Here is a 12,780-nt window from a genome sequence, read left to right on the forward strand (position 1 = left end):
CTCGCCAACAAATTTGGTGCCGTAAATATAAATCCAATTTGTCTTCTGTTGTGTCTAATTTTAATATTATTCTGTCGTACGTAAAGAGACAAGTTTTATATTTCCATTAATAGACTATGAATTATTTTTACAGAAAATGACAAATCACGTTAGTTTTATTATGGCTGCATTAATTTCATTCAATCGAATTCGTTGCATATGGAATTAAATTAGCACGTGCTTGTTGTTTTCAATAAAGTGTTGTCCCATAATAAACAAAATTGAATGTAACATCTGACCTGCCGTCTCGAAAGTATTTTATATTCTCATTTTGCCTCCAGCTGTTCATCAATATGTTCATAGTCCCTTTTGTGGGAGAAGAACGTAGTGTTCATTAAAATAATAACGTAGCAGCGCTTCCTGTATTTTTCTGTCATGCACGAGGAACTGGGGCGTAACGAAACTAACAAGAACATTGGACAAAGGAAGAATACGTATATTTCTTTCTATTAACCAAGATTTTGTACAAAACAAGTTCATAATGAACGCAAGGGAAATGAAGAAGACGCAAGCAATATATATATGTTTCTGTTCTTGTGTAATTGGGTAACAAGGCGGTGATTCTTTGTTGATGCAAATATCAAAGAGGTGACTCATTGACTTCTTTGTACGATTTCGAAGGGAAAAAAGGTTAAAACAACAATAATTGACCGGCTTCAAAGAAATTCAATCAAGTCAATACGAATCATCTCTTATTGCCTTAGATTCTCAATTTCCTGATTTTTTATCATTTTCTTCTTGATCATTATAAGCGAGCTATAATTATGCATTTCAGTGCGAATTGATGTAACTGATCTTTCCATTTATATCTGAATGCTGGTGGTATAATGTACCTTCCTCCTCTCAGAGTTTACAATTGTCTTTCCCCTTCTGCGGTTGAGTACGTGGGGAGGGGGCTTATGGAGCTGTAGCCCCTCCATAAATTTGAGAAAATGAAAATTTTCAAATGAAAGCAGTAATGAAGTGGAAAAGTTAAAGTGGTGAATGCACCCTCTCCCTTAAAATAACCCCCCGATTACCAAGTTTGTCCTTCAATAACTTTTAAAGTGAAGGTTAAGAAATTGGTTTACAAAATATTTTATGCTTATCCCGCCACCCTCTAAAACGCAGCCTAGCAATATCCAACTTTTCAGTTCCAGACCCCTTCGAAAGAAATCCTACGTAAGCTATTCCTCTTCTCTTTCCTTTTCCATCATTCGCGAGATTCATACAGGGGCATCAAGTTCTACAAAATCCACACATATTGTACAGACACCGGCATCAAAAACATAAATCCTGAAAGACTCGCGTTATGTGTTGCCTAACTCTACGGCGATGAACCCATTTGAAGAGCAACTTTTCAATAGAAAGTTTTGCTATCGCCAGGGAGCACACACAGCACTGCGGGGAAGCCAGTACTTTAGGTGTCCTATTTCATTGCCGGTGATTGTACATTTAAGAAGCGGATTTCCGTCGTGTATTTACACTTCTGCGTATGAGCGCTTTTATGCTCACATCGATATAGCTACATTCCATTCCATATGCAGCCTCTAATTTCTACATTTTCCCTGTCATCTGCCGAATTTTATTCTCACTCCAATCAAGGGCTAACTGGTGTTTCGAAGACAATTGCGATGGCGGACAATTGCGATGAAGCCGTCACGGACAGTTGCGATGATTTTGACGGTCAAGGTCATTTTACAAATTAATGGTAGGACAATTGCTACGATCAGGACCTAACCTTACCTAACCAAAGGCGCCACAGAACTAATAATGTTGTAGAAGGTTGGAACAACAAAATAAATAGGTAGCTTGGAAGACTGCAGCCAAAACTTCATGATGTTCTGACCTGCCTGAAGAGCCAAGCAGAAGACACCAACATCAAGTACGTGCTGATGGAACTTAATCTAGAAGGTCAGGTGATATTAAAATCGACGAGAGAGTTGGAAGTGTGTTCGCACATATGAGGAAACGGGTGACTTCAAAAGTTGTCTGTTTGCTCTAGCCCATGTGGAAAAACTTGATTGAACCAAATTCCCAGCCGAAAATATCAATATATCACATAATTCTCTTGTAAGAGGTATTCTACGGGGTGTTAAGGACACCCTTCAATTTGATGGAAAATGGTAGCGTCGTCGCCTTGTAATCAAGGGGTCCGTCCAGGGTTCGATTCCCGGTGGGGGCACATAGTGGTTCGGATCCCACTTTAAACTGTAGGTCCAGTCCGGATTAGCCTTACTGTGCTTAACGTGGACTTAAAACACCAAATCAATCCAATCCAATTTGATGGAAGTTTTAAATTGTCATCGCAATTGTCCAACCGCCCTTTCACTTCTGTGTTCATCGCAATTGTCCGCCATCGAAATTGTCCGCCTACCGGGGTTTTACTCCAATCGATGGGTACCTGAGGTGGGGGGAGGGGGATAACGGCGACTGGAGCACCAGGCTGACCACATCACATGTATTGCCTCTTTTTTTCACTTTAGTTTTGTTGGTGTTTCTGCCAAAGTGATATTGATTAAATATGTCAGGATGATTTTTAGATTTACGTTTTTAATATTAAAATGAAGGTTTGTATTTTACTTGCAACTCAAAATAAATTTTTGATGTCTCCGTTTGATTCTCGGTTCCATTGAATTCCAATTAGCCAAAATGAGTCCTTCAGGTATTATACCGTGAAATGGTTTCATGTTTACTCACCAACTTTGTAGCAGCCTGGCTTCTCCCATGCGTGCTTGGCTAAGCAGGAGTTGGCAACAATGAGGATCGCAAGAGCTTTCAGCAGTCGTCGGCTTGCAGTACTCATAGTCATGGACGCTTTGCAGTACGTCGCCTAAAGAAAAGAAAGCATACTAAAATTCAATTACACTGTAACTAAATTTATAGGCTACTTTAGTGCATTAAAACTTAAAATTCTGTTTTAGAATCTTTGAGCAAATGGGGTAATGATATAATGTAATATGAAGAGAAAAGCTTTAAAATAGAGGGTAATGCAAAATGATTTTGACACTTTCACAGAGCGATATGTCTTGAACGAACTGCAATATAGGAACGTACTATACATGAATAGAAAGGTAAACACTCAAAGTTTCATTTCTGGTGCAACCTTCTACTAAAGTCCTCGAAACGTCTTTCGCACCACGGGGACAGAGTTTGTCTTGCAAAAATCAATGACACAAAACGGATTTTTACATGCGACGGCATTTTAGCTGAAACGAAATGCAACAAAATTAGATGAAATGAAACTTTCAGAGATTTCATTTCAAGTTAATGTATGGTACTACGTTACTATATTGCAGTTCTGTGAAGAGTTATGGCGTTGTGAAAATGTCCGGATATTATTGAATCACCCTGTATTATAAAATCTGCATCATCGAATGAAATAATTCATCATCAATTAAAGCGGCACAAGCACACAAATATAATCTAACAAGTAAGAAATAACAATGAGAAAGTTAATTAACTTTAAAAACATTCACATAATAAACACTAGGAATAGAACTTCCCTGAAGAAGTTCTCTGTAACAATATCTGTTTTGTTTCTCGGATCCATTTCATGTGCCTCGGACTCAGTTCAATTCTTTGTCCATGGAAACGTGGCCTAAGGGATTATCCAGTAATCAAACAGAAGCGTTAAAGAAATTAATCTTGTAATCGGATTGCATTACTTGTACATTTCTCTCTCCGAAACGAGAGTAGATAGGGGGGAGACATATAAAGTGCCTTCACCTCTATGTTTGAGCTTTTCTTTATCTTGTTTAACTCATTATCCTATTTAAGATCTCGATTGTTCAATTATATACATTATTATTATTATTATTATTATTATTATTATTATTATTATTATTATTATTATTATTAATGCATGCAATATGACCACAAGTTTTGAAATAATTTCAACAACAAGCAAGTCCCCAACTATAGACTTTCCGCCAAAAAACACGTAGGTCCGTACATTACATACAGAGATGAGACTTCTGCCCAAAATTTAGTGTAGTATTTTTTTTTTAAATGTAATAATGACACAATCTTTAATATTTCATTAATAATAACTCAATTGTCACTTTTATTCTGCATACCTTGTAAAAACAAAGTACGTATAACCATTTGGCCAATTAAACTCCTTTTCCTTGAGGGTGAATCCCTACGTTTCTGGATTAATATGCGAACAGGAAAAGTATATATTTCTAAGAAACACTCCTGTCTTCTTGTGAGGAGATATATGAACATTGTTTATTATTATTATCATCATTATTAATAATAATAATAATAAAATAAATAATAACGACTACAAAATAAATTATTGTAATTTTCTCACAAATTTGATTATTGATCATTCACCACTGCAACTACTGAATTCTTATTCTAATTTTTGACTTATTGTTATTACAACTCGTCGTTCTTAATTTACTTAAAAAAATCAATATTTAAAGTAAATTATTTTTTTTTGGCTCTTTATATAGTTCAATAGCTCATTCGCTTTGTCTTCTTGTGCAAGGATTTGATATGAGAATGACAAAAAAGAACCTTCCAATAATGATGTAGCTTCGTTTCTCAATGAACTTCTCACATTAAATTTACTACTATTTTTTTCCAGCCAATATATTATAAACTATTTAAAATATTGTTAAGTATTCTTTGATAATAATCAGAATTCATAGTAGTGTCAGTTTAACATATTATGTCAGTTGTGTTAGCTAGTTAGTTTGTAACTAATAAACAAATCCACGTTCGTCCGAATATTTCTTAGAAAACGCAAATAATAGAAAAATATAAAATTTTGTCAACAAAGAAACTTTTTCAATCCCTGTAAACCTGTGTAAAGAACAAAGATCAAACTTGGTCCGCAATCAATTCTATCGGGGAGGGGGGCAAGGGGTCAAAAATTGAAGTAAAAAAAAGCAAGGCTAGTAGAATTTAAGAGTAGCATGAGAAAATTATACTCAAGATGGAATTATTGTTCAACTTCCAAACGGCCGAGGACACCTCAAGGGGGGAGGGGGTCACAGAGAGGCAATTGCCATCCTCGATTTCAAAATAAGTTATTATCATTCTTTTCTGTAATGCTATGTAAATTACCAGAGAGAGGTGTGAGACCAACTACGCAGTTCAGAATGTTACTGCTACGCAGTTTGGTCTTAAATGCATGAACAATTGTTTGGATTAAAAAAAGCGCGCACATTTGACAAATTTATTTCATTTTTGCGGTGGGTTTGTTACGAAGCGGATGGATTGATTATGTAATGTATTTAAATCATATATATATATATATATACACAAATGTGTGGGTTTGTATTAAAGAAACTTTTAATACATACACAATGTAGTGTTTACATGTTGCATATGCATGCTCTTATTTGTTACGTCGCTCCATGTTGCATATGTGTAAAACGTATTTTGTACATGAAAGTTATATGCTTTCTTTATTTTCAAGATCGCACCCCCTAAATTTTATTCCGCATCCCCTCAGCACCCCCAGGTGATTAATCCTGGCGCCGCCACTGAGTGGTAACGTCGTCACCTTCTCAAGAGATCTCGGGTTAGATACCCAGTGTAAGTACATAGTGGTTCGCATCCCACTTTAAACTGTAGGCCCACTCTCGATTAGTCCATCCGTGCATAAAGTTGACTTACAACAAAACTCAAACACAAGATATTGTGGAGGAAACTCTTCATTGTATACGCTTTACCTTTAGGAGGAAATTATAGTTAACTGAAACGTTTTAATTTTTATGAGTAACTAAGCCATCTCTGAATACACGTGTACACACACGCATTTCTCTGTTCATTTATTTCACTTTCGCTTAAGAGTGTATTTGAGAGATGTCCTTGAAGCATCCACTCAAGAAGGCCGACATAATGGTTTTTCTTTTCCACGTTCCATAATTAAATTTCGCTTCCGAGAGCCCTGGAAGGACAATTCCAAATCGTTCCTCGAAACAAGCCCCAGGTGCTCCAAGTAAGAAAGAAGAAAATAAAATTACGGTATTTTTGTAAAAGGTTAAATGAATTCAAGCCATTGCTCATTTGTCAAAAGCCAGACTTTCAAATGCTCAACTTAAAAAAAACGAATACTTCCTATTCTATGTATCATTTATCTAGATTTTGAAAAACAAATTTAGTGTAAAACTCGTAAGAGTATTTTTTTAATGATCACTGTTTAACCGGAAGCGATGGAAGACCATTGTGACGAAAGAAATCCACAAATCCTCGATTTCAATTCTGAGTGAGAAATGGACATATCAGTCTGTACATAGAGGTCATCTATATCATCAGTTAATCTTCACCGTTGCGATTAACCTAGAGAAATAAGACCGACGTGAAATAAGATTGAGGTGTATTTACTTTGTAATTGGGATAGGCCAATGAGCAGTCATCAGAACAAGGCAAATCAACAATTCGTGATTTACAGAATACATTAATGAAGTTACTACAGTAACATAAATTATTTAGATGGTAATAAATTAGAACTTGATGGAGATTTCATCAAAAATATTTCATATTCTCTTTATCCTGTAGGTTTCTAAATTGCTCAGAAAAGGGCACTCATAGAGGAGGGCAAGGGGGGGAAATCTTGCCCCTTCCTTGTGATATCTGGGAAACGTTCATGTGAAATTCTATCGATATTTTATTACAAATAATACAGTTTTCTGTTATTAACAGGCTATTAATTACAGCAGTTAGCTGTCATGTTCAACAAAATAACGAGAGAGCGTTTTCATCAGAGACATTAGATTCATTGATTGATTGATTTGCTTTATTTTACTTCTTCTTTCTGCCACTTTTGGCTACTCGCGAAGATGAGGATGGGTGATGATTTGATGGCACTGATGAAGACACACTCACAAGGAACACACACATGTCCAGCCCAGGAGCCCGACCCTGTGGCCGAGTGGTTAGCACATCGCGCTGCGACGCCAAGGGTCCCGGGTTCGAATTCCGGTCGGGTTTGGTTGTTTGTGAATGTCCATTCATCAATTTCATCCTTTCATCACTCATCCCCATCTTCGCAAATTAGCCAAGAGGCACAAAACGCGAAGTAAAATAAACTAAATCAATCAATCAATCAATCCAGGCCAGGATTTGAACCCGGGACCTCTTGCGACGTGGCGCGCTGTGCTAACCACTCCGCCACGGAGGCGGCCAGAGTCATGTTGACTGTCGTAACTAGGGGTGTGCGGAACGTCGAAAGTCGAGAATTGTTCATCATCAAAGTTATTGATGTTTATTGAAAGGAAGCAAGAAAAATTCAGTTTCTATTTAAATTGTGGACTCAGACCTGAACTTACCGTGAAAGTACCAGGTGGTTATAATTAAAGTGACGGTGTTCAGAGTGGTACAGCACGGGCTGTAATGAGAGTAGCAGTCTGAAACTTCGTAGATATGCTAATGAAGCAATGCGCTCGCGAATTATGCAAAAAAAAAAAAAAAAAAAAAAATAGTTCCAATTCTCGCCACCAGGGTAAAAAATGGCGCTGTAAGCAGTCAAAACGTGGAATTTTCCGTAACTCTGAAATCAAAGTCGGTGACATTGCCTAACCATTGTGTGAGCTCCCTGGTTGTTGTTGGTGACGCTTGTTGATTTTTCCTTTAGAAATGTTCATGTAATTCGAATAGAGAAATTGTAGCGATATTTTATTACAAAGAGTATTGTTTTCTGCGATTTATAGTGTTTTTCCTGTAACTATACCAAGTTTTGACTGCTTACAGCGCCATTTTTTACCCTGGTGGCGAGAATTGGAACTTTTTTTTCTTTTTTTGCATAATTCGCGAGCGCATTGCTTCATTAGCATATCTACGAAGTTTCAGACTGCTACTCTCATTACAGCCCGTGCTGTACCACTCTGAACACCGTCACTTTAATTATAACCACCTGGTATATGTAAGTGAAAAATATGTCACATTTGACATATGTGTACCGTTTGTACGTGTTCAGAGATTGACGAAGGAGAAACTAGCACTCAGCGCGTGGTTGAAGAAGACACAATCACGCAAATACTTTTTGTGACCACTCTCGTTGGCCTCCAAGAAAGTAGTTTCCAAGGCGTACTACGTACTGTCATCAAACGTCTCCATGCGCGTTAAATGTTACTACATGCTCCGACACTACCAAAAATGTGTAATCCCTTTACATAAGCGATGCGTCTTTGTCTTCCAGAAGATGAACCGGAAGCCCATGTTGTCGAGAGGAAAGAGCCTCCCAGCGGCCATATCAGTCTCTCTGTCACGGATGGTCCCGTGGCATCGCCCGGGCCTTGGGGAGAAAGGAATGATCCATTGTAGCCAGGAAGAAAAATCATCCTTCTACTCCACTACTAAGCCTTATTCTTTACTGAGAAACAACGTTCCACACGTAGACACTCTTGCGTCATAGGGGATTGAAGGTGGAGATGGGGGGAGGGGGTGGATCTGAAGATACCTCCGCCCACTTAATTAACCAGCCTGAATGAATTAGTAAAATAAGTACTATTTGGAAAGTTAATTTTTTAAGCAACTGTGTTACCGTTACTTTCCTCAAAAAGTAACTCATTTACAGAAAAAAACATATCTATATGTAACTAGGTGCCGTTACAGTAAAAAAGGAAAAGTAAATACTACTTCAACCATAGCTAGACATTTTGGTGCGCTAGTCAGGATTATGGTTTGGCTCCCCCCGCACCCTCCGCGAACCACCCCACCGACATTTCATGTGCGTCCTTCGATAGTTTCTTCATATGCCATGGTTTGGGATACGTGCGGACATCCTGCAATACAAATTTTGAAATCAGGAAACAAAGAAAAACTCATTTAAATATTTCTGATTTTTAACATAAGTTTATCATATTTAAGAACATTTCAGTTATGTCTTAGTGTCTGAAGAAAACCTTTAAAATCGTATTATTACTACTATTTTGAGAAATAGAAAATTCCAGCAGCGTGCTACCTGAATATACCTCTGCCAAGTGTAAATCTCTCCTTCCCATACTCTAACTTTGTTGTCCATTTTTTTAAAAAAGAAAGCTTTGAATGTGGCCCTGTGTGCGTGGTGCCCTAGTCTTGAGCCCTCCTAACTTACGACTTGATCCAAGCAAATGCTATACAGTAAAACCTCGTTAATCCGGACACCGATAAGCCGGACTTCGCTTAATTCGGACAGGCAAAAGGAAAAAAAAAGAAAAGAAAAAAGCAGGATGCAAGATTTTAATAAATGTGGCTAGAAGTCAACAAGAGAACTTCCCAAAGAAAAGGCAGACAACCACTGATGAAATTCTGTTTCCCGCAAATTTTGTACTGTACTGTATAGTGTATTTAGGCCTATGCCCTTTAAATACACCATAATAAACGTATTTTGTTGCTATAAACGGAGTTTTAATGCACTTTCTACTGTTCATTTAGGTTATTTCAGTTAATCCGGACTTTCGTTAAACCGGTCAACTTAAGTCCGGATTAACGAGGTTTTACTGTATAATCCATAAAACGTTTAAATCCAGTGTATATTGAGATCTGATCTGAGTTTTGGTCCTAAGTCCACTTAAGGCTAATCGTGACTGGACCTACAGTTTAAAGGAGTATCCGAACCACTATATGTCTCCACCGTGTATCGAATCCGGAATCCCTTGTTTACAAGGTGACGACGTACCACTACACAATCGCGGAGGTCCAATAGATGTTGACTATGCACTAGAATGCTGTGGAAAGTTTCCAAAGTTAGTTAGCATTTTAGTTATTAATCTTCTTATCACTTGAAGAAGTAGGGACGAGATGGTGTCGTGTTACATTTTTTACCACGAAATCGCAACACTTTTAGATTAAATTACTTGAAAATCACTTATACAGACAGATATGGTTAAACTACAATGTACGAGTGTCAGAAGAAATTTCAAGTGAAAACCCAGATTTGTGTTTGAACTTAGTGTTTGAACTTCAGTCTGGCTTTCTCGTAACAACAAAATTGTTGCTTTGCACTACCTCGCCCCGACTCTTTTCATCAGGCATAAAAAAAATGTCATGTATTCATGCCTTTCATTTAATTGTACCATTGTTCTGTCTGTCCGTGTTTACCCTTCTGTATGCACTTTCTACTGTGCACATTTGTTTGTATGTACACACACACACACACACACACACACATAATCATTAATGCACATGTACACACGAAGGGAGACAAACAATTATTTGTAATGTTGCAAAAAATTTCACATCGTAATTTCGCACGTTCGTATTTCACTATGAAGTTACATTGCCAATTTCGTTTTACTGCATACATTCTTTACACTCACGATATACATACACAAAAAAATCATGTTTGATGAATTAACTAGGGAAAATTGCAATACACAAGGTAAACACTTTTAAAGATAGATATCGTCAATTCTGTTTTTACGTCACTGCCAAGTTAACAAAAGTTGGCGGGATCAATGGGGAGAAAGACAGTCTTTAAACTTCAAACCAATCCACATATCTTCACTTACACTGTATTTTGAAACATGTAATCTAACTTTTTCCTGATGACGTCTGTAACTGACTTTCATGTAATTTCATTTAAAACGTCTTGCAAGTGTGTAGTGGGAATGAACGTGGTTTGACACTCTCTTGCCCCAATGCCTTCAATTAGTGTGGGTGTGTAGAATTTCATCAAGGAGCACCTTCACATGTAGGTGTCAGGTTCTCTCCTATTTCTCCAGAAGGAATTCAGAGCCAATTACTCCCTAGAAATTGTGCAAGTGTCGGGAAAACCAAGAGAACTTTACCGCCCACTAATTACATAAGATTAACCGTCTTTGATACAGAGACTAAACAGTGTGTCCTCGATACCAGTCATCCAGCCAGTATGTGTGATGTCAGGTGGGATTTTTCCAGCAATGGCACTGCATGGAGGGACTCTAGGATTCACCCAGCAACTAATAAATGTCCTGGAGGCAATCTTGGTGGAAGGGGGCGGGTTTAAGGCGTTCAGAGCGTGGTGTTGATCAGATCACATCCACAACTGGACGAGCCTGTCAAGCATACCTCCACATCCCTTCAAATCCTTGCACGACATGTTACAATGCGCAGGGGGTATCTTTACCGTTTTTTTCTTTATACACAGACATAAAGCTTGTCAATCTCTCTACAAGTCAAACAAGGGTGCCACTGTATCAAATTATGGGATGTTATCAAAAATCAAAGACACGGTATGCTCAGAATCTGCAAGAAAACGTTCCAGTACGCAATTTCAATGCAAGAAAGGATGAAAACCTGTTTCTGAGGCTGCTGCTATGCCCTACTCTCCGGACAAGTCAACAACAGGTTTCCACCTTTTTCCCTTCCCTAAAGTTACTTTTTAAAGGCAGGCACTTCTCCCCTAGTCTTGATTCTCTGATTACTGAGGTACAGTCAACAATGGAGTACTAACTTGTAGTGTAAATTTCTAAAAGACTGGCACTACACATTGCAGTGGCGAACACTTTAAATGCCCAGGATTGCGCGCGTTATCCCTGTATACAGTGCGAGTGGTCAGCTGGTATTCAACATTTTGATCAACATGTTGAGTGTGAAAACCATGATAAAATGTCATAAGACAAGTGCAAACGGCAATGCTTCAATATACAAGATGGTTGTTGATATACCTAAAATAATCATTTCTGTATCTCTACATGGGTGTCTGTCTATTGCCTTCCTTTTGTAAGAGTTTTCCGAAGAATGGTTCGAGTTATGTCATGAACATGTTGATGCCATCACCAAAGCATTTAGCTCAGGTGGGCACTAGGGTGCACCAAAGTTAACAGTTTAGCTCCTTTTTTGCAATCGTAACTGATAACAATTTTGCATTTTTTTCTATAAAGATTAACTAACCTAAAATACTTATTTTCGTTAGCTGAAATTTATCAGGCAAGCCATTCGGCTAGGCAGGAGAAAGTACTCAGGTTATTTCATCGTGGGCTAGCACCACCATAGTCCAAGAGAATGCAATGCTCTTATAATACATCTACTATAACTTAAAATTACATGGAGGCAGTAAGTTCATCCGTGTGTTCTTTACGATATGAATTAAAATAATCGTGCCTCATTAGGGGGCCATGCCGACAGAATATGATTCTACACTGATATTTATAAACTGCCATGGTATACAGCCACACCCCTCAAAATGAGTTGACATAGCCTACCTAACTTTTTGTAAAAGTAGCTAATACAAGGTTCGCCCATAAATAAACCGTACTGTCAAAAAGAAAGAACCAAACCAAATTGTACCGTATTCTGGCAACACTGCAAAGAGCTATATCTAAACTTCCCGTCAGTGCATGTTTCAAGCTGTTACAAGCAGTCGGTAAAGGGGCAAGCGTACTTCAGATGCAGGTCGTGTGCAGGCGGAGTACAAAATATGCGCATCAAAATGGAACAAAATTACAGCATAAAGTTTTGTTACAAATTGTGTAAATCGTTTACCGAAACGTTACAGATGATACGGGCAGTATGGTGAGATGAAACCTGGTGTTTACAATATGACCCAGAAACAAAAAGACAGAGTGCGCAGTGGAAAGGACAGTTCTCGCCCGTAAAGAAAAAAGCACGGATGTCGAAATCGAAGACAAAGGTATTGCTGATCGCATTTTTTTTTATTCCCAAGGACTGATCCACCATGAATTTGTCCCTGAAAACCAAACAATCAATCACTGGCAGTGTCGTCGCGTGCAGTTCACATACGAGTGTTCACAATACTGTTTTTGTACTGAATGAAGATTTACTCCTCTTCCTTGTAACTTCATCTTCAATTGAAAAAGTGAGAATAAAAGTTCAATTTAT

General features: G+C 37.9%; 1 protein-coding gene across 1 annotated transcript in view; it reads right to left on the reverse strand.

Annotated features, from left to right (window-relative positions):
* Window positions 1-12,780, reverse strand: part of Gpa2 (Glycoprotein hormone alpha 2) — a 188,220-nt gene that overhangs the window by 18,385 nt on the left and 157,055 nt on the right. The window contains exon 2 of the mRNA XM_083119920.1: window positions 2,719-2,851. Coding sequence (XP_082976046.1) covers window positions 2,719-2,830 — 112 coding nt within the window. The 5' untranslated portion in view covers window positions 2,831-2,851. The remainder of the gene's footprint in view (window positions 1-2,718; window positions 2,852-12,780) is intronic.

The sequence above is a fragment of the Lepisma saccharinum genome, chromosome 3, assembly GCF_977018435.1.
Source record: "Lepisma saccharinum chromosome 3, izLepSacc3.1, whole genome shotgun sequence".
NCBI classification, from domain to species: domain Eukaryota; kingdom Metazoa; phylum Arthropoda; class Insecta; order Zygentoma; family Lepismatidae; genus Lepisma; species Lepisma saccharinum.